Genomic DNA, 24,845 nt, shown 5'->3' with positions numbered 1-24,845 from the left:
AAATAATGCAATGAATTACACTGACATTTTACAATCAATGGATTGCAATGTTTTGCAACAGTGCTTCCATTATGCACCTAGATATTCATCACTCAAATGTAAGTAAGAAGGTTTTCATTTGTCAACATCCCAGTTGTATACACATGTCATTAGTCAATCTATAAATAGGTGCAGAGTTGCCTGGCAACAGACAGCAGCATGCTTCTGAGTAATTTAAAGCATTGCACTTTGTTATGATAAGCTGTAGAAGCATGTTATGCATTCTTACGTTGAAATAACAATGTCTACTCATTCCAACAATATTTTCTACAAATCCTATATATTTTATTTGGGGTTGATTGATGACAACTTCAGTGGTACACATCATCAAAATATGAAGGTTACATTATGCAGATGCAATGGGAGTAAAGTGTCTTTCCATGAGACACCATATCCACCATCTAGGACTTGTCTGGGGAGCACCCACCCCATTCACCATTTTATTTGAAAATGTTACCATAGTTATGAAAAAGAAAGACAATGCACAATTAAAGTTTATATATGCGAAAGTGTACAAAGTGACTAAGGAACCAATCCATCACTGAACCACACTGCCTGTAAGTGAGACAAGCACTCTAACTGTAATTGCATAATGATTCACACAAGTAAGTGATGAAACTGGATTTCTGCCTAAAAAAGGATTGTCAAACAAATACTTGCATAAGACAGACCTACTAAGCTTTATGACTGATAAATTAACACCACACAGCAGTGTTGTGCCTAGAGCAGCCTGGTAAATATTTGACTATGCTCAAGTCCCCATGTGCCGTGTAATTTAAATAAGTTAATGAGCAGCTTTTAATCCTATTTGGCAGGCAAAAGTACAAAAATATCCCCCCATACAGTTCCACCTAGAGACACAATTGATAAGGAAAAGTAATGTGCCAAGAAATAGCAAGTAATCTTAGTTAAATGTCATGAAATGTTATTGTGTGACCTAGAGCATGCCTGGGGAAGCTTAAATTGCCTTCCCTCAATTGTTTATGTCCCCTATAATTAAGCAAATCCCAAAATCTAAATTACAGCAGGTGGGTAAAAGCATAAAATGGTTTCCCACCAAACATTACTGACAATTTGTTTAAAGATGAAGAAGGACAATACAGCTGTATTTAAATGGCAGTTTCTTTCTAGAATAAAAATCACAATTTTGCAACTAATAAAAACAGTAACAGACAGACAGACAAATGGATATCATTTTACTACCAACCTCTTGTTGGTCATTTGATAATGCCTAGTTTGCTACCAAGAGAGCACAACAGCTGGATGACTAGACAAACATAGAAAAACATGAAAACCAGAAAGTTTCTGTCTGAGGCTGGGGAGTGGGGATGGCAAAGTTGGGCGAGGACATATAACCTAGATGTGAAATAATTACCACTTGACATGAATCTAAATTTTATGAACACCCATTACTGATAACGGAATGGTGAGATATAATTTTTAACTGGAAACAATCAAACTTGCAATGAAGGTCTGTATAATGTTTGATTTTCTGGGGTTTAACACCATTTTTCATCCTATGATAGGCTATGGATGGCGGTTAGCATCTTAGATGGAGGAAGAACCTGGAAAGACACCAGAAAAAAACATCGACCCACATGAAGTTACTGGCAAGCCTTCTCACATACCATATTTGTCTATCCAAAACTCAAACCCATACAGACCAAAGTGACATGAGAGCAATGAAAGATGAGATGAGAGAGATGAGAGCGATCTGTGCATCACAGACAAAACCTAACCCTAACTCAATGGTATTGATGCTCTAATGGCTGAAAATATGACCATTTATACTGTCTCTTTTTTCGTTTAATTGCTGAGTTTTGAAACCATCTTGGCTAATCTTGAGAAATTAAAATATTAAATTTTAATTCAAAAATATTTTCTAACATGAATGAGTTAACATGTTCACAAGATACTTGTTAGTGCAGTAAATAATTATTTTTCATGGCCTTTGACCTTGAATATGATATAATGGATTGAACATTGATGAATCTGTTTCAGCTATACTAACATACTAAGTTTGATCAGGTCGACAGTTAATATTTTTAGGAAAAGAAAAGTTCTTGAAGTTGCATAATTCCAAAAGCTGGTTTTGATAAGAATCCATTCATACTTGCTAGTATTACCAGCACACGACCAGTCAGAAACTTGAAATTAACACCAGAGTGTTATATATATAACTGTGTTCATAATCTTCATGAAGTAAAAAAATACAAGCAGTGACATTTGACTCAACCCTATGTCAGTTGTGTCTGGCTTTCAAAACCCAAACATACATTGGTGGCTGCATATCTGCACCTTTTTTCAATCAGTACAAATTAAATATTGCACTAATTTTTTTTCAGTGAAAAGTCCATGTTGATGTCATCAAACATACTAGAGGATAATAATATCTTCAAGATGGCCACCTTGGTGCCATGTTGGATGGCAGATGATTTGGTGACATGCTGGAGGGCACATGATTTGGTGCCAAGCTGGAGGGCAGATGATTTCATGCCATGCTGGATGGCAGATGATTTGGTGCCATGATGGAGGGCAGATGATTTCTTGCCATGGTGGACAGAATGATGATTTGGTGCCATGCTGGACTCCCAGGCAATCTGATTAAAATCAGATCTCTGCTCTCCCACATAAAGATCTGATGACTACTGCTTAAGGGTCATGTTCTGGTGACCTCTGAATTAACCAATGGAAATGCAGCTTTAAAAAATCAGAAAAAAATCAAATCGTTCAGTACACATTCATGGTCTTCATCCACAGTGCTCTGTCTCCAAACACCAAGATATCAGACTTCATCTGATTTTTTGATCAAATTAGCAATTATGGTAATAACGTAGGTTACAGAACATGACCCTGAAATGGTCCCTGTCAGATCTTCATGTATAACAGCAGAGATCTGATTTTAATCAGATTGGACAGCCTGGGTGCACACAAGAGGCGTGAAGATCAGAAGGAGGAAAGGGAAGGATGGAGGAAGGAAGTGAAATTAGATGGGTACCAGGGCTAACATACTGTTGTTGTTGTTGTTGTGGGGTTTAACGCCATTTTTTCAGCACACAATAGGCTATACATGGCGGCCAGTATTAATGGTGGAGGAAGAACCTGGGAAAACCCCGGAAAGAACCAGCGACCCACGAGAAGCTACTGGCAAGCTTTCTCACATACCCACATTGGCTGAGTCCGAGACTTGAACTGGCGCAGACAGAAGTGAGATGGCAGTGATCCATAATGGAGAGTGCTTTAGACCACTCAGCCACTTGGGGCCCCCGCTAACATACTGAACAGAGACTCTTTCAAATGGATATTAACTTTCATGTGACAAATCAAAATGAAAAGTGGCATTTGGTTAACCAGGCCTGTTATTGTGTCAAGATAGTATTGAGCTGAAGTTTTATGTCAAAGTTATCATTGAAATTTGAAATTTAGGATTTATGTCCAGAAATTATTCAAATTTGTTTTCTTCTATTTGTTAAAATTGTTAGGCATTCAACCTTGAGTTATTCTTTGTATCTAGAATGTCAGCAGTGCTGACTAGGGCTTGGGATTTGTTAAATTTTAATGTACACTGTCTGTAGCATTAATTACAATGCTGTAGTAGGGTTGTGACAGAACCAATCATAAGCGTGAAAAATGGCTATGTACTCAAGAAGATAGAGTTTGTGCAGAAATGATAAAGTTGGATCATGTACCAGATTCTCCAGACAATTAGGAACCAAAAGAGATGAAAAACATCCTATGTAGTAACCACTGAAACTGCAACAGCTGGAGAGGGATGACCCTACTGTCTCTCACCAGTAACATCTTTGGCCATGGTAAAAAAAAGAAAAAAGGCAAGTCATCTAAAATCATTGTACAGAGGCCTATTCTTGTAATGAAAGGAGTAACTCCCTGTGTGTCAACTTTGAGTAAGTGACAGTTTACACTGGGCATCACTGTTGAAGCTTTTAAGGAGTTATGGCATCCCACAAAAAATGGTCAACATTATCAGGGCACTTTATGAGGATTTCAAATGTTTTAGATAACAACCACCTTTTAAGAATGTTTCATGGTGAAGACTGGAGTGAAACAAGGCTGCATTCTGTCACCATTCCTCTTTTTCCATACAATAGACTGGCAGATGAAAGAAGTGACAAAAAACTTAAAATTTACACAACAATGGACATTTACATTGATGCCATTAGAACTGGATTATGCACTTGATATTAGCCTTCTTTCCAGCTGACACCAGAACATTCACATGAAGGTGGCAGCATGTGGTGCTCCTCAGTTGTTGCCTCAAGCACCCCATCTGGTGTCGAGATGACTGACACAAATGACACGTTAGCCAAAATTAATAACAATCCATATATATATATATACATTTATAAGAAAAGCTGATCTTAAAATAAAAAATACCAACTTATACATTGAATACACAGATGCATTTTTTTAGGGACATGTTTGAGTGCATATTTGAGCAGTATTTAGCCATTTTCACTGTTCTATGTGGCCTTAAATGTCAAAAAACCATTGAGATGATTGGATACTTGACCTAATGAATGACCAGTGGTCTGTAATACAAGTCGTGTGTTCAGAAGAGTATGCAACTAACTTTGGGGTATAATTAGTCCTACAATGTAAGACCTTAACCCTGATATTTATGTTTTGGGCCTCTTTGTAGGACTAGGGTCTAATCAATATTTAGCCTGAGAAATTGAAATCTTTCTGTCAAAGATGCTTACAGTTCAGCTGTTGCAGCATTAAAGAAACTCATATCATTGGATCTCAAGAAATGACCCATGATGATACCTGTACAGATCTAGCTAATCTTTGCATTTTCTGAGACCCCTGTACGGATCTAACTAATCTTTGCACTTTCTGAGACCCCTGTACAGATCTAGCTAATCTTTGCACTGTCTGAGACCCCTGTACAGATCTAGGTAATCTTTGCACTGTCTGAGACCTCTGTACAGATCTAGCTAATCTTTGCACTTTCTGAGACCCCTGTACAGATCTAGGTAATCTTTGCACTGTCTGAGACCCCTGTACAGATCTAGCTAATCTTTGCACTGTCTGGGACCCCTGTACAGATCTAGCTAATCTTTGCACTGTCTGAGACCCCTGTACAGATCTAGCTAATCTTTGCACTTTCTAAGACCCCTGTACAGATCTAGCTAATCTTTGCACTTTCTGAGACCCCTGTACAGATCTAGCTAATCTTTGCACTGTCTGAGACACCTGTATAGATCTAGCTAATCTTTGCACTGTCTGAGACCCCTGTACAGATCTAGCTAATCTTTGCACTTTCTGAGACCCCTGTACAGATCTAGCTAATCTTTGCACTTTCTGAGACCCCTGTACAGATCTAGCTAATCTTTGCACTGTCTGAGACCCCTGTACAGATCTAGCTAATCTTTGCACTGTCTGAGACACCTGTATAGATCTAGCTAATCTTTGCACTGTCTGAGACCCCTGTACAGATCTAGCTAATCTTTGCACTTTCTAAGACCCCTGTACAGATCTAGCTAATCTTTGCACTGTCTGGGACCCCTGTACAGATCTAGCTAATCTTTGCACTGTCTGAGACACCTGTACAGATCTAGCTAATCTTTGCACTGTCTGAGACACCTGTATAGATCTAGCTAATCTTTGCACTGTCTGAGACCCCTGTACAGATCTAGCTAATCTTTGCACTTTCTGAGACCCCTGTACAGATCTAGCTAATCTTTGCACTGTCTGAGACACCTATACAGATCTAGCTAATCTTTGCACTGTCTGAGACCCCTGTACAGATCTAGGTAATCTTTGCACTGTCTGAGACCTCTGTACAGATCTAGCTAATCTTTGCACTTTCTGAGACCCCTGTACAGATCTAGGTAATCTTTGCACTGTCTGAGACACCTGTAGAGATCTAGCTAATCTTTGCACTGTCTGAGACACCTGTAGAGATCTAGCTAATCTTTGCACTTTCTGAGACCCCTGTACAGATCTAGCTAATCTTTGCACTGTCTGAAACCCCTGTACAGATCTAGCTAATCTTTGCACTTTCTGATATCCCTGTACAGATCTAGCTAATCTTTGCACTGTCTGAGACCCCTGTACAGATCTAGCTAATCTTTGCACTTTCTGAGACCCCTGTACAGATCTAGCTAATCTTTGCACTGTCTGAGACACCTGTACAGATCTAGCTAATCTTTGCACTGTCTGAGACACCTGTACAGATCTAGCTAATCTTTGCACTTTCTGAGACCCCTGTACAGATCTAACTAATCTTTGCACTGTCTGAGACCCCTGTACAGATCTAGCTAAAACCTGTACAGATCTAGCTAATCTTTGCACTGTCTGAGACACCTGTAGAGATCTAGCTAATCTCTGCACTGTCTGAGACACCTGTAGAGATCTAGCTAATCTTTGCACTTTCTGAGACCCCTGTACAGATCTAGGTAATCTTTGCACTTTCTGAGACCCCTGTACAGATCTAGCTAATCTTTGCACTTTCTGAGACCCCTGTACAGATCTAACTAATCTTGCACTTTCTGAGACCCCTGTACAGATCTAGCTAATCTTTGCACTTTCTGAGACCCCTGTACAGATCTAACTAATCTTTGCACTTTCTGAGACCCCTGTACAGATCTAGCTAATCTTTGCACTGTCTGAGACACCTGTAGAGATCTAGCTAATCTCTGCACTGTCTGAGACACCTGTACAGATCTAGCTAATACCTGTACAGATCTAGCTAATCTTTGCACTGTCTGAGACCCCTGTACAGATCTAAGTAATCTTTGCACTTTCTGAGACCCCTGTACAGATCTAGCTAATCTTTGCACTTTCTGAGACCCCTGTACAGATCTAACTAATCTTTGCACTTTCTGAGACCCCTGTACAGATCTAGCTAATCTTTGCACTGTCTGAGACACCTGTAGAGATCTAGCTAATCTCTGCACTGTCTGAGACACCTGTAGAGATCTAGCTAATCTTTGCACTTTCTGAGACCCCTGTACAGATCTAGCTAATCTTTGCACTTTCTGCGACTCCTGTACAGATGTAGCTAATCTTTGCACTTTCTGAGACCCCTGTACAGATCTAGCTAATCTTTGCACTTTCTGAGACCCCTGTACAGATCTAACTAATCTTTGCACTGCTGAGACTCCTGTACAGATCTAGCTAATCTTTGCACTGTCTGAGACCCTGCTGCTGATCTCTTACCTTTCCATCCAAACAACAGCATTCTGTTCTTTATGAGCATGTTCTGTCATGGCTTGAAACTGTCTGAGCATACTGTTTTAGAAGTAAAAGCTGCAAAAGTTACCTAATGCTTTACAATCTTTTCTTCTATAAATGCCTTCTATAAATGTCTTTGAACATCAGATTAGCATTTTCCACTGCTAAATTATAGGGTGCAGTGGAAAAATTTCAGTTATTTATAAATTTCGGATGGAACATGTTCATAACTTAGTAAACTTAATTTGTCCATATTTCCAATTTTCATGTTTGTTTTCCATAAATATCAGCTTGTCAGCCTAGTCAGGTCCATCTCCAGGATTTATTATACTACGATTTAATTTATAAGATGACCCCCTCCATCAGTCTACAGCCATCATTATACAATAATTTTGTTCCTGAGATGACCCCCTCTGTCAGTCAAGACCTCTCCTGTCTGTCACCAACCTTCATTATTCTAGGATGTAATTTCTGAGATGACACCCTATACTTGACACTAGACTACTAAACTAGCTTTATGTAGTTGTTAATGCAAGATTACTTGAATATATCCCAACTGTTCATGAATAATTAAAGAGAAAATTAAGAAAATATCTGCAGGTGGTTGGCTGTTAATTCCTGGTGACAAAATCAGCACAGTTCTTTGTTATGTGTGTGAGGTAATGTTGTACCAATTTTATTTAAAAACAGTTTAGTCATGGAATGCATATTTTGTAGTTACTGGTTAACATGAAAGCTGCTGTATATGTAAATTTATCTACCAGGATGGATGAAAGCCAGCTGCATATGGAAGGGCAAGTTTGATTCTCGCTTCAATACAATTAATATCATATGGAAGGGCAAGTTTGATTCTCACTTTGATAAAATCAATATCATATGGAAGGGCAAGTTTGATTCTCACTTCGATAAAATTAATATCATATGGAAGGGCAAGTTTGATTCTCGCTTTGATAAAATTAATATCATAAGGAAGGGCAAGTTTGATTCTCACTTTGATAAAATTAATATCATATGGAAGGGCAAGTTTGATTCTTGCTTCGATGAAATTAATATCATATGGAAGGGCAAGTTTGATTCTCGCTTCAATAAAATTAATATCATATGGAAGGACAAGTTTGATTCTTGCTTCGCTAAAATTAATATCATACGGAAGGGCAAGTTTGATTCTCGCTTTGATAAAATTAATATCATATGGAAGGGCAAGTTTGATTCTTTTGCTTTGATAAAATTAATATCATATGGAAGGGCAAGTTTGATTCTTTTGCTTTGATAAAATTAATATCATATGGAAGGGCAAGTTTGATTCTCGCTTCAATAAAATTAATATCATATGGAAGGACAAGTTTGATTCTTGCTTTGATAAAATTAATATCATATGGAAGGGCAAGTTTGATTCTTGCTTTGATAAAATTAATATGATATAGAAGGGCAAGTTTGATTCTCGCTTTGATAAAATCAATATCATATGGAAGGGCAAGTTTGATTCTTGCTTCGATAAAATTAATATCATAAGGAAGGGCAAGTTTGATTCTCGCTTTGATAAAATTAATATCATATGGAAGGGCAAGTTTGATTCTCGCTTCGATAAAATTAATATCATATGGAAGGGCAAGTTTGATTATCGCTTTGATAAAATTAATATCATATGGAAGGGCAAGTTTGATTCTCGCTTTGATAAAATTAATATCATATGGAAGGGCAAGTTTGATTCTTTTGCTTTGATAAAATTAATATCATATGGAAGGGCAAGTTTGATTCTCGCTTCAATAAAATTAATATCATATGGAAGGACAAGTTTGATTCTTGCTTTGATAAAATTAATATCATATGGAAGGGCAAGTTTGATTCTTGCTTTGATAAAATTAATATGATATAGAAGGGCAAGTTTGATTCTCGCTTTGATAAAATCAATATCATATGGAAGGGCAAGTTTGATTCTTGCTTCGATAAAATTAATATCATAAGGAAGGGCAAGTTTGATTCTCGCTTTGATAAAATTAATATCATATGGAAGGGCAAGTTTGATTCTCGCTTCGATAAAATTAATATCATATGGAAGGGCAAGTTTGATTATCGCTTTGATAAAATTAATATCATACGGAAGGGCAAGTTTGATTCTTGCTTCGATAAAATTAATATCATATGGAATGGCAAGTTTGATTCTCGCTTCAATAAAATTAATATCATACAGAAGGGCAAGTTTGATTCTCGCTTTGATAAAATTAATATCATGTGGAAGGACAAGTTTGATTCTTTTGCTTTGATAAAATTAATGTCATATGGAAGGGCAAGTTTGATTCTTGCTTTGATAAAATTAATATCATATGGAAGGGCAAGTTTGATTCTTGCTTTGATAAAATTAATATGATATAGAAGGGCAAGTTTGATTCTCGCTTTGATAAAATCAATATCATATGGAAGGGCAAGTTTGATTCTTGCTTCGATAAAATTAATATCATAAGGAAGGGCAAGTTTGATTCTCGCTTTGATAAAATTAATATCATATGGAAGGGCAAGTTTGATTCTCGCTTCGATAAAATTAATATCATATGGAAGGGCAAGTTTGATTATCGCTTTGATAAAATTAATATCATACGGAAGGGCAAGTTTGATTCTTGCTTCGATAAAATTAATATCATATGGAATGGCAAGTTTGATTCTCGCTTCAATAAAATTAATATCATACAGAAGGGCAAGTTTGATTCTCGCTTTGATAAAATTAATATCATGTGGAAGGACAAGTTTGATTCTTTTGCTTTGATAAAATTAATGTCATATGGAAGGGCAAGTTTGACTCTTTTGCTTTGATAAAATCAATATCATATTGAAGGGCAAGTTTGATTCTCGCTTTGATAAAATTAATATCATTTATCATTAGAGCATTACAGTAAATTGAGTCAGTTGGTGTTTTGTAATACTTCTTGTCTTCCTGTACTTTCAAATACATTTGTGGTTGTAGTTCTGTCAAAACTTGAGCAGAAATGTAGACAAACAGGTAAATAGTCTATCAAGTTATGTAATCAATTGTGAAAAATACCAGGTACAAAACTTAATGAAAATGTGTACCTTTCCTGACATTGTCTTTAATAAAAACAACTCACATTGCCATAAGTCCCTGCATCTGGCATGCAAAAGGATTAATCATGTTTAAACAAAATTGTTTCATGTCCCAACTGTTGCATACATGTTTAAAAATTTTACCATGACACCATAACTTGCCAGGGTGAGAGAATGTCTCTTGGGCTCACTCAAGGTGCAACAATGAAGGATATTACAGGCAATTTGGGGGAAAATGGCAAAAGAACACGGTTAAAAATATAGGGATTTTCAAAGGAACTTTTTGAATAACTAGGAGGCCTGAACTTTGTGTCATCGTTAATGTTGAAATACTAATGAAAATTATGCCTATTGCTACTAACTGGGTCAACTTTAATGCTGAGTTACTAATGAAGATTAAGCCTGTTGCTACTAACTGGGTCAACTTTAATGCTGAGGTACTAATGAAAATTATGCATGTTGCTACTAACTGGGTCAACTTTAATGCTGAAGTACTATTGAAAATTATGCCTGTTGCTACTAACTGGGTCAACTTTAATGCTGAAGTACTAATGAAAATTATGCCTGTTGCTACTAACTGGGTCAATTTAATGCTGAAGTACTAATGAAGATTATGCCTGTTGCTACTAACTGGGTCAACTTTAATGCTGAAATACTAATGAAAATTATGCCTATTGCTACTGACTGGGTCAACTTTAATGCTGAGTTACTAATGAAGATTAAGCCTGTTGTTACTAACTGGGTCAACTTTAATGCTGAAATATTAATGAAGAATATGCCTGTTGCTACTAACTGGGTCAACTTTAATGCTGAAGTACTAATGAAAATTAAGCCTGTTGCTATTAATTGGGTCAACTTTAATGCTTAAGTACTAATGAGGATTATGCCTGTTGCCACTAATTGTCATTGTTTTTGCAAACTAACAATTTTCCAACTTAAGGGAAGTAAATCTTGCCAGCCTCAAAGAATGCAAGACTTCATTTACCTCTTCTAATCTTGAAACGAGTTTAAAGAAACAAAACAAGAGTCTTACAAAGAATATGAGGTCGTCAAAAAGGATTTGTAGGAATTCTAGATAAGTCCTTTTACTTTGTCCTTTTATTCTTTTTAACTGCAGAGTATTGAAACCATATCTGATATCCTGTAGATGCATATTTTCTTCCATAAATTTTTTTAAATGTTTACAACATTCTCTGTCATTGCCTTCATCTTTGAACCAGATTTCATCAATAGAAGATCTCTCAACTTAATTGTCTCAGATAGATTCTAGATAAAACTAAGTATGGTAAAATCTACTGAGTTTGGCAAAAAGGTATTCATGCTTGTTGTCATGTTTACCCCGACCCAGAGTAGCCCAGTTTGAAACATGTATAATCAAGGTAATTCTGATGGGTCATTGTTTGATGTCAAACATTGCCGAAGGCTAGCACTAATCCGTTACATAAGACTGTTGTGGCTAGAATCGAAAAACCGGACATCGGAGTTGCGAGGCGCCCGATAGCCAGTTATCACCTAGGTGTCGAAATGTTCCCAGATCAAAAGAAATTGCATGAAGAAGTGGGAGTGTCCTAACTTCTTTCACCTGCAAACAGACAGACAGGTTGAACTGGCCGCTAAGACGATTGGACAGGGGCACAGCACCACCCAATCAGAATCGAGATGGGGGGAGACCTTGATTTGGGTAGAATGATATCCCTGCGTTTTCTGGCAAGAGTTAGTTCGCTGAGAGATATTACCCAGAGTGGAGGTTAGCGTAACTCCGAATAGCCATTCGTTATTGGCGGGAAAATCTTAGAGCAGGAAATTCTAAGTAGAGAGCTTCAAATAAGGAAGCTTTGAGGGACAGACCAGTTAAAGTTTGGTCCCGTAGTCTCGGATAGAGAGACGGAGGAAAGAAGAAGAAAGGAGAAGAAGGTGAAGTTGAAGTCTGGGAGCGAAATTGGAAGAGGAGATAATAGAGAGAGAAAGGAGAAGTTGAAGTCTGGGAGCAAAGTTGGAGGAGGAGATAGTAGAGAGGGAAACAGAGACAAAGGAGGAGTTAGAGGAATGGAAAGAAGGAAGAATCAGCGGGAAGAAATAGATGAGTAGATGCAAGGACAGGGGGAAAATCGAACTCACACTGTAAATCACGGGATGAATTAGGCTGTCACTTGGTCGAGGGAAAGACGAGTGATTGGAAGTTATCATTTTTAAATTATCACATTTATTAAATTGTTATTGATTGAATTTCATCTTCGTGTTCTGTATAATTTAACCGTCGGCATTGCTGACTGGGGGCTCAGAGCTGTAAATCTACATCATCACTAATTTAACTTTCTAACCTAACGAGCCAGGGTGGAACTTTCAATTTAATATAATTAAATTATATTGGGAGAACCCCACCCCAATACGACAGAACGTCACACTTGTGTGTATTATCATGCTCACAAGTGAGTACAAACTGAATACATTGTTAAGACCTTTGACTTTGAAATCAATGATAGGGTCAAGGTCTATTAAAGGAAAATCAATGATTAGGGTCAGGGTCTATTGGGGATTCATGCTCATTTCTCACAAATGGCACCAAAAAACAAAATTATGTGTGATAATCATGCATCAAATTCTAATGTCCTGCCTTTTTTCTTCTTCAATAAATCCCTTATATGTTCAGACAATTGCCCATTTATCCTTATGGTAGTAATGCTCACTACTGTAGGCTGGTAGAAGGTTTAACCACTTGCTATATCATCACTATGGGACTCGACAAATAAATTCCATCAGTCTGCTGTGTCAAAGATTGAAAGGAAAAAGAGTAGTGTGAGACTGTCAGAAGGCAATGCTCCTAACATCATTAAAAGAGGAGTTTGTCAAATATCTTCAAAATGCAGTAATAGCCCTGACATAATGTGAACAAATATCTATGAAGAACCCATATGCTGTCTTGATAGTAAGGACAATCCACCAATTTTGGTCAACAAAATATCAGAGGAAACCGTACAAAAGATATAAAAGACAATTCTGAACTTTTCTTCTCCACAAAGCTAACTAAAACCCTAAAGTCCTCACTGTGCATAGCAATCTATCTTGACCATCCCCAGTATGACCAAGATCTCAATACAAAGTGGATCTCAATACAAAGTGGATCTCAGTACAAAGTGGATCTCAATACTGAAGGTAGCTGATCCTAAGTGAGAAGTCTTGCATGGCTCGTTAAGAAGAGAAACCAAATCACAAGTATCAAGGAACAACCTTAAGCAATTCTTTTCACCAACAATAAACAGCTAAATACAACATGAAAACAGTCAGGTTCTTAAAGGAAGATTCACTCATTCAAAAGAAACTTTTGATGACACTGAATTAACACATGCAAGATTCTATCAAGGAATTAGTGAGATACTGGTCTCTGAAGCTACAAAATACTTTCTGAGATCAGAAAGATGAGAGTGTGTGTGCCAATGACAGAACTACAAGAGAAATTGGTAGTTGTACAAAAGATCACCCTATATTCCTTACTAGTAGACACAGAACATTTTCTTTTCTTAAAAAGAAAGAGAAGAAAGTCTGCAAATGCATTACTGAGGCACAGCTAGGATCAACAGATAACCAACAGATGGTCAGTTCCTTAGGAAGACAATTTTTGAAGTCATTTTCCTGTAATAAGTCACTGAAATACTGGAGGATGGGGTTTCTTAAAAAGCATTGAATGGGATGTTACTATTCACACTACACTGATTAAGCTCTGGGAGTGGAAGCAATTCAAAATGAAAGAGCTTGAAATTTAAATCCATCCTGGAACAGACAAAACTAAGTATTTTCTGTCACAAGAAGATGGTAATGTGTACACATCTTGAATATCATTAGAGACATCCCAGTCACAGGGACTTGTGGTATTTCTGACTAAGGCAAATGACTCCATCTTGAAGTGTTCTTCCTGAAAGAAATCTCCTTAAAGCAAAATGGTCATTTATAAGCCAAAACTTTCCATCTTTTTTCGACAAAGATCCAGGAATAGAAACATATAGCCTCTCCACTGCATCCTTCTCCGGCAGGTGTGTACCTCATATCCTACTTGAGTTACTTTGGACTGGCAAAAGGAGTTCTATGATAGGGAAGGATGTTCCCTAAAATGAAGTTGGTATCCATCCTTTCAAGTAGACGGGACCCCCCGCATCATCCATGATGCCTGAAAAACCCCTAAAAAATGAGCAAGATGAGCACACACTGGGATGTTGGGAAGAGAAAGATACAACAGGAAATGATGCAACTCCTTTGAGCTGACACCCTCCTTGGGGAAGGGGAAGCAGTGTGAAGACTGTCATAGCTGGCCTTTCCAACCACTGGAAGGAGCTTTGAATTGAGGCTGGCTTGAAGACTCTTGATGCTGTGCCTGCTTAAAATCTTGAGGAAATCGCATAGAGCAGTGAGGCTTGGCACAGTTCTTAACCTGTTTCAACAGACCTAGAGCCACTGCCAAGGACATGTGTTGCTGATCCCTTGAAGAAGAATGGACATGATAGCTGGGCCAGAGACCAGGAGTTGAAGCATAGAAGGGGATGGGTCAAACCACCCCTTCTGCTGACTGGCAAATTCCTGACCTCTGCATGCACAACTAGCATGTTATAGGCAGGTTGGCTACATGTCCTACAGGGCCTTCCTGTGCCTACACTTACCACAACCTGCAACAAAATAAGTTCTGAAAGAGAAAAGAACTCACACAAACACAAAGTTTAAAACCCAAGTAAGGCAGACAATATTTATCCTTGCAAAAGTATGATGAAAGGAAATACAATTTACTGAAGTGCCACTTGCTAAGCATGGCATAACACTTTTCAAAATTTACAAAAGAAACATGAAAACACTCCAAAAAACCAAGGACTGAAGAGATAAACATTCATGGAAAGTTTAACATTGTTTGACCAGAAGGAAAATTACAAAACATTTTCTTTCTAACTCTTAACTTCCCACACATGAATATGTGTCATAGATCATTAAAAAGCAAACTTTCTCTGCATTAAATGGTTCTTAGATTACTGAAAAGCATCTCTGTACAATGCAATTAGAAATTGAGGGCTACATTGATACTGCAAATCTTTTCTCTCATAGAGTAATCTAAGGGTCTCATATTGGAAGTGTTACAAGCTTACTGTCTTCACTCCAAATATTTCAAGGTTTGGATCTAATGTAATGATAATCATCATGGCACAAATTATGGAGGCTGGAGCATCTTTTTAATATGAACAACTATATCTTTGAGGAAAGAAATGGTTTAAAAGGCATAAAACAAATGTTGAGACTGACATGCACTGTAAAGAAGCTGCCGTAATGAGATTTTTCACACATTTCAGTATTAATATTATTAGGACTAACTACATATGGTGAGATGTGCTTCAGTGATCATAGCTTGTCAATATGATCATGCTCTGTCAATATGATCATGCCTTGTCAGTATGATCATGCCTTGTCAATATGACCATGTTTGTCAATATGACCATGCTTTGTCAATATGGCCATGCCTTGTCAGTATGATCATGCCTTATTAATATGACCATGCCTTGTCAAAATAATCATGCCTTGTCAATATGACTATAATGTCAGTATGATCATGCCTTGTCAATATGACCATGCTTTGTCAATATGGTCATGCCTTGTCAATATGACCATGCTTTGTCAATATGATCATGCTTTGTCAGTATGATCATGCCTTATTAATATGACCATGCCTTGTCAAAATAATCATGCCTTGTCAATATGACTATAATGTCAATATGACCATGCCTTGTCAATATGACTATAGTCTGTTAATATGACTATGCCTTATCACTATAACCATACCTTGTCAGTATGATCATGCATTGTCAATATGACCATGTCTTGTCAATATGAACCTAATCTGTCAATATGCCTGTCTTGTCAACATGATCATACCTTGTCTATATGACCCTTTCTTGTCAACATAACCATATCTTGTCAATATGATCATGCTTTGTAAATATGATCAAGCCTTGTCAACATGACCATACCTTGTCAATATGATCATGCTTTGTCAACATTATCATACCTTGTCAATATGACCATACCTTGTAGTATGATCATACCTTGTCAACAGTATCATGCCTTGTCAATACAATCATACCATGTCAACATTATCATGCCTTGTCTATATGACCATACCTTGTCAATACAATCATACCATGTCAACATTATCATGCCTTGTCTATATGACCATACCTTGTCAATATGATCATGCTTTGTCAACATTATCATACCATGTCAACATGACCATGCCTTGTTAATATGATTGTAATCTGTCAATATGACCATACTTTTCGATACAAGTATGACCAGTACATCAAGAAAATAATGATATTTTATGGGAATATCTTTCAATTAATAAAGCTAGAAATTTTGCATGCTTTCAGACTTTCTTTTGGAATTTGGGCATTCAATTAAAACAACTGTTTAATGAAGAAAACACACCTTTCACCTACAAAGTCAAAATAATGCTGTGTCTTGGGATTTGAGAGAAAGATGGAAGCCTACTGTGCAGTCTCCACATTAGTCCATATACATTACAACTGGGACCTATTTCTGGCCAATATGCCTGTCTAATAATATTCCTGAATCCACAAGATATAAGCTAATATTTTGAATGGCTAGGATGTAATGTGGTACCATGTTCTGCAATTCTATACCCTGTTTCACATAAAACTTCTAAGTAGACAGGCCCTTCATGCTTTGAGTGAAACTGCTAAGTGGAAATCAGTGAATTGAATGATTTAATTATTCTACTAAAACAAGCCTAAGGTCACCCAAAACAAAAGCTGAAATTCAACTTAATTAAAAAAGTCACATATTAATCAATTATGAGAACCTGACACATCTGGGCAGTAGTACCAGTCTGACAGTGAATGTTAAAATGGTACCAGTCTGACAGTGAATGTCGAAATGGAATTATTTGCTTGGCTGTTTCAACAAGTGAACTAGATATCAGCATTAACATATCAAACTCAATTTGACCTTAGAGCAGAAGTATGTCCAACCTAAGGTGATTGAGGTCTATATGACATACATACCATAAATACTCGCTTATAAGGCAGGTCCAACTGCAAACTGCACAGACCCAGATCTGCCATTGCATAATGTGCTGGCAGATCTGGGTTGGTGCAGTTTGTTAGGAGTAATCAGTAGAACAAACAACATAGACCCTGATCAGCAGGTGCATTATGCTACAGCTGATCAAGATCTTTGTTATTTGCAGTTTGGCTGGACTATAAGTGTGTACAAATGGTACTCTGTTAACACATACATGGACTGGTTTTGTGTTTTGTGGCACAGTATGATTCTATAGAACTAGTGCTTTCTGTGTAAATTTCCTTAAACTGAGTATTACAAACATATCTGACTTCAGTCCCTTAAATCTGTAGAGTTAAAATAAATAAAAACAGCATTGTTTATAAACAAGATAGTGAGACTTTAATAAATCAAAATAGCATTGTTGATATGTAGGATACAGTGATGTCTCAGTAAATCAAAATAGCATTATTGATATTCAGGTCTCAGTAAATCAAAATAGCATTGTTGATATGTAGGATGCAGTGAGGTCTCAGTAAATCAAAATAGCATTGTTGATATGTAGGATGCAGTGAGGTCTCAGTAAATCAAAATAGCATTGTTGATATGTAGGATGCAGTGAGGTCTCAGTAAATCAAAGTAGCATTGTTGATATGTAGGATGCAGTGAGGTCTCAGTAAATCAAAATAGCATTGTTGATATGTAGGATGCAGTGAGGTCTCAGTAAATCTAAATAGCATTGTTGATATGTAGGATGCAGTGAGGTCTCAGTAAATCAAAATAGCATTGTTGATATGTAGGATGCAGTGAGGTCTCAGTAAATCAAAACAGCATTGTTGATATGTAGGATGCAGTGAGGTCTCAGTAAATCTAAATAGCGTTGTTGATATGTAGGATGCAGTGAGGTCTCAGTAAATCAAAATAGCATTGTTGATATGTAGGATGCAGTGAGGTCTCAGTAAATCAAAACAGCATTGTTCATACATAAGATAAAGCAAGGTCTAGTTTTCTGGAATGCAGCGATGAGAGGCTGCTCATAACAAAGAAAGAGATGCATATGCATAATTTCAATGATTGTCCGAGGGACTACCAGTTTTAGACCCCCAAACTGGACCCCCAAAAATGTGAGAAACAAGAGAGCTAAGTGGGCCTGATATCACTCCCCTGTTAACAGAACTTGGCAGTAGGCTTCTATTGTAAGAACACAACCCACGTAATTTATCTTCCATACCATTTACTTCAGATCAGTTGTATCCATCTTGTCTGCTATAATTCATTTCAAAGTTGAAAGTCAAACTACACAGTCACTTGTTCATAATCAAAGTCATCCAAGAGTCTTTTCATACCATGTTTTTTTTCCAAACTGATTGAGAAATATTATGTCTCAAGGTGCAGAGAGGTAATAATCTGATGCAAGGTTGTCTAATATCACCTCATCTACCAAAATGAAACAAATTAATATTAAAGCTCAGGCACTAAAATGGTAACAAGCTCAACCAATCAAATACATGATTGCCTCATTAATATTCATATGTCTTGTTCATAATCAAACTCATCCAAGAGCTTGATAATGTAAAAATGAATTGCACAAAAGGTAGGAAATTAAAACCTACCAAATAAATGCAAGATGTAAATATTTTGTAAAATGTATATAAAATAACAGACATAGGTGACACATTTAAAATCCTTAAAATGTTATTAACATAAGGTAAAATACCCTGTCAATCAAGTGTTAAAAAGTTCTGCAAATCTACCTCATTTAAGATACATCAATCTATCTCATAACTGAACTCGCATAAGAATTATAAGTCTTTTCACCAAGTCTGTTCCAAATTGGATCATAAATACACTTCTAGAGTGGTAACAAGCTCGATAAATCACATGCAAGACCATCTTTTAATATGCATGGAGTCTGATGGATTGGTAACAAGCTCAGCCAATCACATGCAAGATCACCTTTTAATAGGCATGGAGCCTGCTGGAGTAACAAGCTCAGCCAATCACATGCAAGATCACCTTTTAATAGGCATGGAGCCTGCTGGATTGGTACAAAGCTCAGCCAATCACATAACTCAGGCAAGATCTTTATCATAAAAGATATATTCCAAAGTTGGTCAAAATTTGATCAACAATATGGCTTCAACAGTGTTAACAATCACAACCAATCAACAATATGGCTTCAACAGTGTTAACAATCACAACCAATCAACAATATGGCTTCAACAGTGTTAACAATCACAACCAATCAACAATATGGCTTCAGCAGTGTTAAAAATCGCAACCAATCAACAATATGGCTTCAACAGTGTTAACAATCACAACCAATCAACAATATGGCTTCAACAGTGTTAACAATCACAACCAATCGGATACAATATCACCTCATTAATATGCATGCATCTTACTCATTACTAAGGTCCTCCAAGATCTTGATGATATAAGCCGATATTTAATTAAATGAGATTAAGAAACATGGCTTCAAGAGTGATATCAAGCTCAACCAATTAACAGCAAGATCACCTCATTAATGCCTGAATCTCACTCTTTATCAAACATGTCTGAAATCTTGATAACATAAACCCATACTCCAATCTAGCAGTATACTGGATATGAAATGTCTCCAGAGTGGTAATAAGCCCAGCCAATTAGATGTACATATCAGCTACAAATCTCCTTCTGGCTAATGCCCTCATAAAAGAAGCATGTTTCTGCTTGCAGTGTAAAACAAACCAGAGCAGGTACATCAGGACAAATTGTTTAGACTTACTTTTTTATCCAGTTCATATTTATGTCCTGGTGTCCAACTGAAAGTTGCCAATTGGAGGTGAAAAACATGGGAACATTATTAACAATATATTTTTGGTTGTACACCATAACAAGTTATCAGGTCATGATAATTAAAATAGGGTACGGCAGGTTTCAGAAACCACAGATCTTTTTGCTGGGAGGGAAGGCGGCCTAAACAAGAATTATGTTATACAGTGTCTAGTGTTTGGATATAACCCCATGACAAGAATTAATAACAAATATCCATGAAGACTGTTCTCGAAATATCACATATGGAGACTGTGTACTCCATGAGCCACCTCATCTTGTATGTGACTACATGTAGAAAAGCATGTCTATATGGATTTTGAAGGAACCCAAAAAATGTGTTCATTGTAGACAGGTGTCCTTTACACAGAGAATGAATATGGCAGTGAAATATAGAAAGGGGGTCATAATGCTGTCCTTTGCAATCAGATGTCTTTGCGTAGAAAAATAGGGTCATAAATGTTATGATTTGTAATCATGTGTCATTTACATCAATGTTGAATGTAGCAGTGGAATACAGAAAATGACATCATCAATGTCCTATGTTAGCAGGTGTACATTACATGGAAAATGAACATGGCAGAGAAACACAGAAAGGTGGGTGTTACAAATCTATGGTCTTAAACTAAGTAACAAAAAAAGAAAAACCAGCAAGTTTAGCAAAATTCAACAAATAGTTTAATTTTCTAAGTTATAAGATGAAAAATTAAGAGAAGCTTTACAGTACTGTGAATTAAATCCCAAAATAACCACAAATGTCAATCACATGTCCAAAAGTATAGAGTTCCAAATTAATTCCAAGTCTTAAATGTGCTGATCAACCAATAGTCAACCAATAGTTTTGAATGAACTGATGTGCCAACAGTCTGGATGTATCAAAATCCAGAATATCTTTCAATGAATTCACAATAATCACAAGATAGTGTAAATGAGCAGTTTGTAATTCCAATGAATAATTAAAAAATAAATTATTCATGTCAAATAATATCTGAAGACAATTAAAATTTATTCCACAAAGACTGATATTAAACAGGAATGAATAATCTTGTTGATGACAAACTTACATACAGACTGTCACCTAACTTATGATGCAATAAAATGTACTGGATCTAGGCCACTTCCAACAGAAATCTCCATAAACTCTGCAAACAAGATCATGTCTGCTTACTTACATTTTCAGCAAATAACCAGAATCAGGCATATCATAAATTTTCAAGGGTAAAACCAGGGTCCTGAACTTAAATTCATGTGAGCATGTTTACAAGTCATCTTTATCTTAAAGTATAATCTACAATCATAGACACAAATTAGCTAAGGAATATGTTGTTTACAAAATGACCCATACCATCTACAATCTTGGACAAAAGTTAAACACACAACATAGATATACACATCACAGGTTATGAATGTCCTCTGCAAGCAAGTGTCCTTTACATGGAGGTTGAATATGGCAGAAAAATATAAACAAGGGGAGTCATCAATGTTGCCCTAAGTAGGTGTCCTTAAGATGGAGGTTAAATATGGCAGTGAAATGTAAGGATAATATATGTCCCTTGTAAGAAGGTATCCTTTATATGGAGGTTGAATATTGGTAGAGGAATATAGAAAAGTGGTAGTATTTTATAAGGAGGTGTCCTATACTTAACAGCTGAATATGGCAGAAGAATAAAATAGGGAGGGATCATAAATGTCCTTTACAAGTAAGTGTTCTTTAAATGGCAACCTCAAATGTCAGTGGAATATTGAAAATTAAGATATAAATGTCCTTTGTACATATGTGTATTTTATATGGAGGGTGAATACAGCAGTGAAACATAGTAAAGGGTTCATGTGTGTTCTTTATAGCAGGTGTCCTTTACAAGGAGGTTGAATGTGGTTGTCAAATGTAGAAAAGTGACAATCGTAAATGTCTTTAGCATTCCTGTACCCTTTACAAGGAGGCTGAATATGGCTGTGAATTATAGGAAATAATTTGTCATGAATGGCCTCTGTAGGCAGGTGCCCTTTATAAGGTGTGAATATGGATGTGAAATGAAGAAAAGAGAGAATCATGCATATCTTGTGTAAGCAGGTGTCTTTATAAGAACACTGAACATGGTTGTGAAATGCAATAAAGAGGTAATCATAAATGTCCTTTGTAATCAAATATCCTTTACAAGGAGGTTGAATATGAGAGTGAAATATAAAAAGGGTCTTATATGATTATTTCAAGTAAGTATCCTTTACATGAAGGTTCAATATTGTATTGAAATAGAAAAAAGGGTCTTAAATGTCCATTGTAAGCAGGTATCCTTTATTAGGAGAATGAATGTGGCAGTGAACTATATAAAGAAAGGAAGCCATTAATATTGTTTTAAAGCAGATGTAATTTTCTTGGTTGTTGAATATGACAGTGGAATGCATAGAATGGAGGTCATTAATTTTGTCCTTTGTAAGCAGGTGACCTTTATATTAGACTGAATATAGCTTAATTGATAGCTGTTATTAATTGACTGTGCTTTGGTCAAACTTTGTGCAAGCAAACTACAAACAAATTTCTCACTATCTCAAAACTATTTCAAAACTCATCTAGACATACTCCATGTTGTCATTCAAGTCAAAATTGCATTGATCTTATTTATTATGCATCATTTTCATTACAGATGCCAAGGCAATAAGTGTATTACAATCAGTCATTACAGATGCCAAGGCAATAAGTGTATTATAATCAGTCATTACAGATGCCAAGGCAGTAAGTGTATTATAATCAGTCATTACAGATGCCAAGGCAGTAAGTGTATTACAATCAGTCATTACAGATGCCAAGGCAGTAAGTGTATTATAATCAGTCATTACAGATGCCAAGGCAATAAGTGTATTATAATCAGTCATTACAGATGCCAAGGCAGTAAGTGTATTATAATCAGTCATTACAGATGCCAAGGCAGTAAGTGTATTATAATCAGTCATTACAGATGCCAAGGCAATAAGTGTATTACAATCAGTCATTACAGATGCCAAGGCAATAAGTGTATTATAATCAGTCATTACAGATGCCAAGGCAGTAAGTGTATTATAATCAGTCATTACAGATGACAAGGCAATAAGTGTATTACAATCAGTCATTACAGATGCCAAGGCAGTAAGTGTATTATAATCAGTCATTACAGATGCCAAGGCAGTAAGTGTATTATAATCAGTCATTACAGATGACAAGGCAATAAGTGTATTACAATCAGTCATTACAGATGCCAAGGCAATAAGTGTATTATAATCAGTCATTACAGATGCCAAGGCAGTAAGTGTATTATAATCAGTCATTACAGATGACAAGGCAATAAGTGTATTACAATCAGTCATTACAGATGCCAAGGCAGTAAGTGTATTATAATCAGTCATTACAGATGCCAAGGCAGTAAGTGTATTATAATCAGTCATTACAGATGACAAGGCAATAAGTGTATTACAATCAGTCATTACAGATGCCAAGGCAGTAAGTGTATTATAATCAGTCATTACAGATGCCAAGGCAGTAAGTGTATTACAATCAGTCATCACAGATGCCAAGGCAATAAGTGTATTACAGTCAGTCATTACAGATGCCAAGGCATTAAGTGTATTACAATCAGTCATTCCTAATGCCAAGGCAGTAGGTGTATTACAATATGTCATTGAAACTGTAAATGGTTACATGAAACATAATGCCATCTATTTATTACAATGACAACATTTTGGGAAAGCAATGTTCTGACATTACTTATTCCACCAGATCCAATGATTGGTCTGGTTAACAAAACTCTATAGCTCCCTGTTTTCCATTTATTTCCCACAAGATAACTCTTTTTCAAGAGGCCTTCTTGCCATTCCACATGTGGCAGTGACATCAGAAGGAGCAATGAGGGAGAGAGAGAATGTGTGTGTGTGTGTGGGGGGGGGGTGCACAACATTCATAGAAAGTCAAATCTGTTGGGCCAGTTATCTGTCTATCACTAATCTACTTCATTAAATGTCAGTCATTTTATCAAATGTAACAAGCAATATAAACTAGGTTAAAATTTGGAACCCTGTTTAAGTGAATGACACAGATTCATCTACAATGCATCCATAGTTAAAGTTTCACAAGTTTATTTAAATCAATGCATCTACATCACTGAAATGTCACTAGGTATGTTATACATGTAAAAAGAACTGTACTCATGCCACCTTTCTCACCCTCTAATTGGAACTAACCGTAGCAATAGGCAAAATGTTGCTACAAAAAACAATACAGAAACTCTTTTTTCTTTCTTACCTCATTTACATTTTCATCTGACAGACAGCTCCAAGAACGTCTCAAACTCAACCTCCGACGCTTTTTGGGTGGCATCCTCAGTGCAGGTAAATCCCATAAAATATCATCCACACATTTTGAAACACTGGTGAAACAACATGTAATCCACACAAGAATCGACTTGCAGAACTCCAAAATTTACACACATTTCATTTCCTGTGTCTCTGTTTAAGCTGGTCACAGATCAGACCACCTTTATTACATCCAGTACCTTAACATTAAACATGGTCCAGTGCCTATTAGTATCAATCATGGTCCAAGGTTAACAGTATTTGCATGGTCACTGTATACTATACAATCATGGGCAACAGAAATGTATCTTATTTTTAAATTAAAGCCAATAGTGTTATATCAGTTTACTACACCTATTCAGGTT

The 24,845-nt window shown here is 36.5% G+C and overlaps 1 protein-coding gene across 1 annotated transcript in view; it reads right to left on the bottom strand.

Annotated features, from left to right (window-relative positions):
• Nucleotides 1-24,520, bottom strand: part of LOC149791062 (tensin-3-like) — a 522,379-nt gene extending 497,859 nt beyond the window's left edge. Inside the window, exon 1 of the mRNA XM_089972994.1 lies at nt 24,431-24,520. Coding sequence (XP_089829120.1) covers nt 24,431-24,505 — 75 coding nt within the window. The 5' untranslated portion in view covers nt 24,506-24,520. The remainder of the gene's footprint in view (nt 1-24,430) is intronic.
• Between the last annotated feature and the right edge of the window lie 325 nt (nt 24,521-24,845).

The sequence above is a fragment of the Sinohyriopsis cumingii genome, chromosome 10, assembly GCF_028554795.1.
Source record: "Sinohyriopsis cumingii isolate HCF-2022 chromosome 10, ASM2855479v2, whole genome shotgun sequence".
In the NCBI taxonomy this organism is placed as follows: Eukaryota; Metazoa; Mollusca; class Bivalvia; order Unionida; family Unionidae; genus Sinohyriopsis; species Sinohyriopsis cumingii.
The sequence above is the reverse complement of the archived record's forward strand: the minus strand, read 5'-3'. Positions and strand labels throughout refer to the sequence as shown.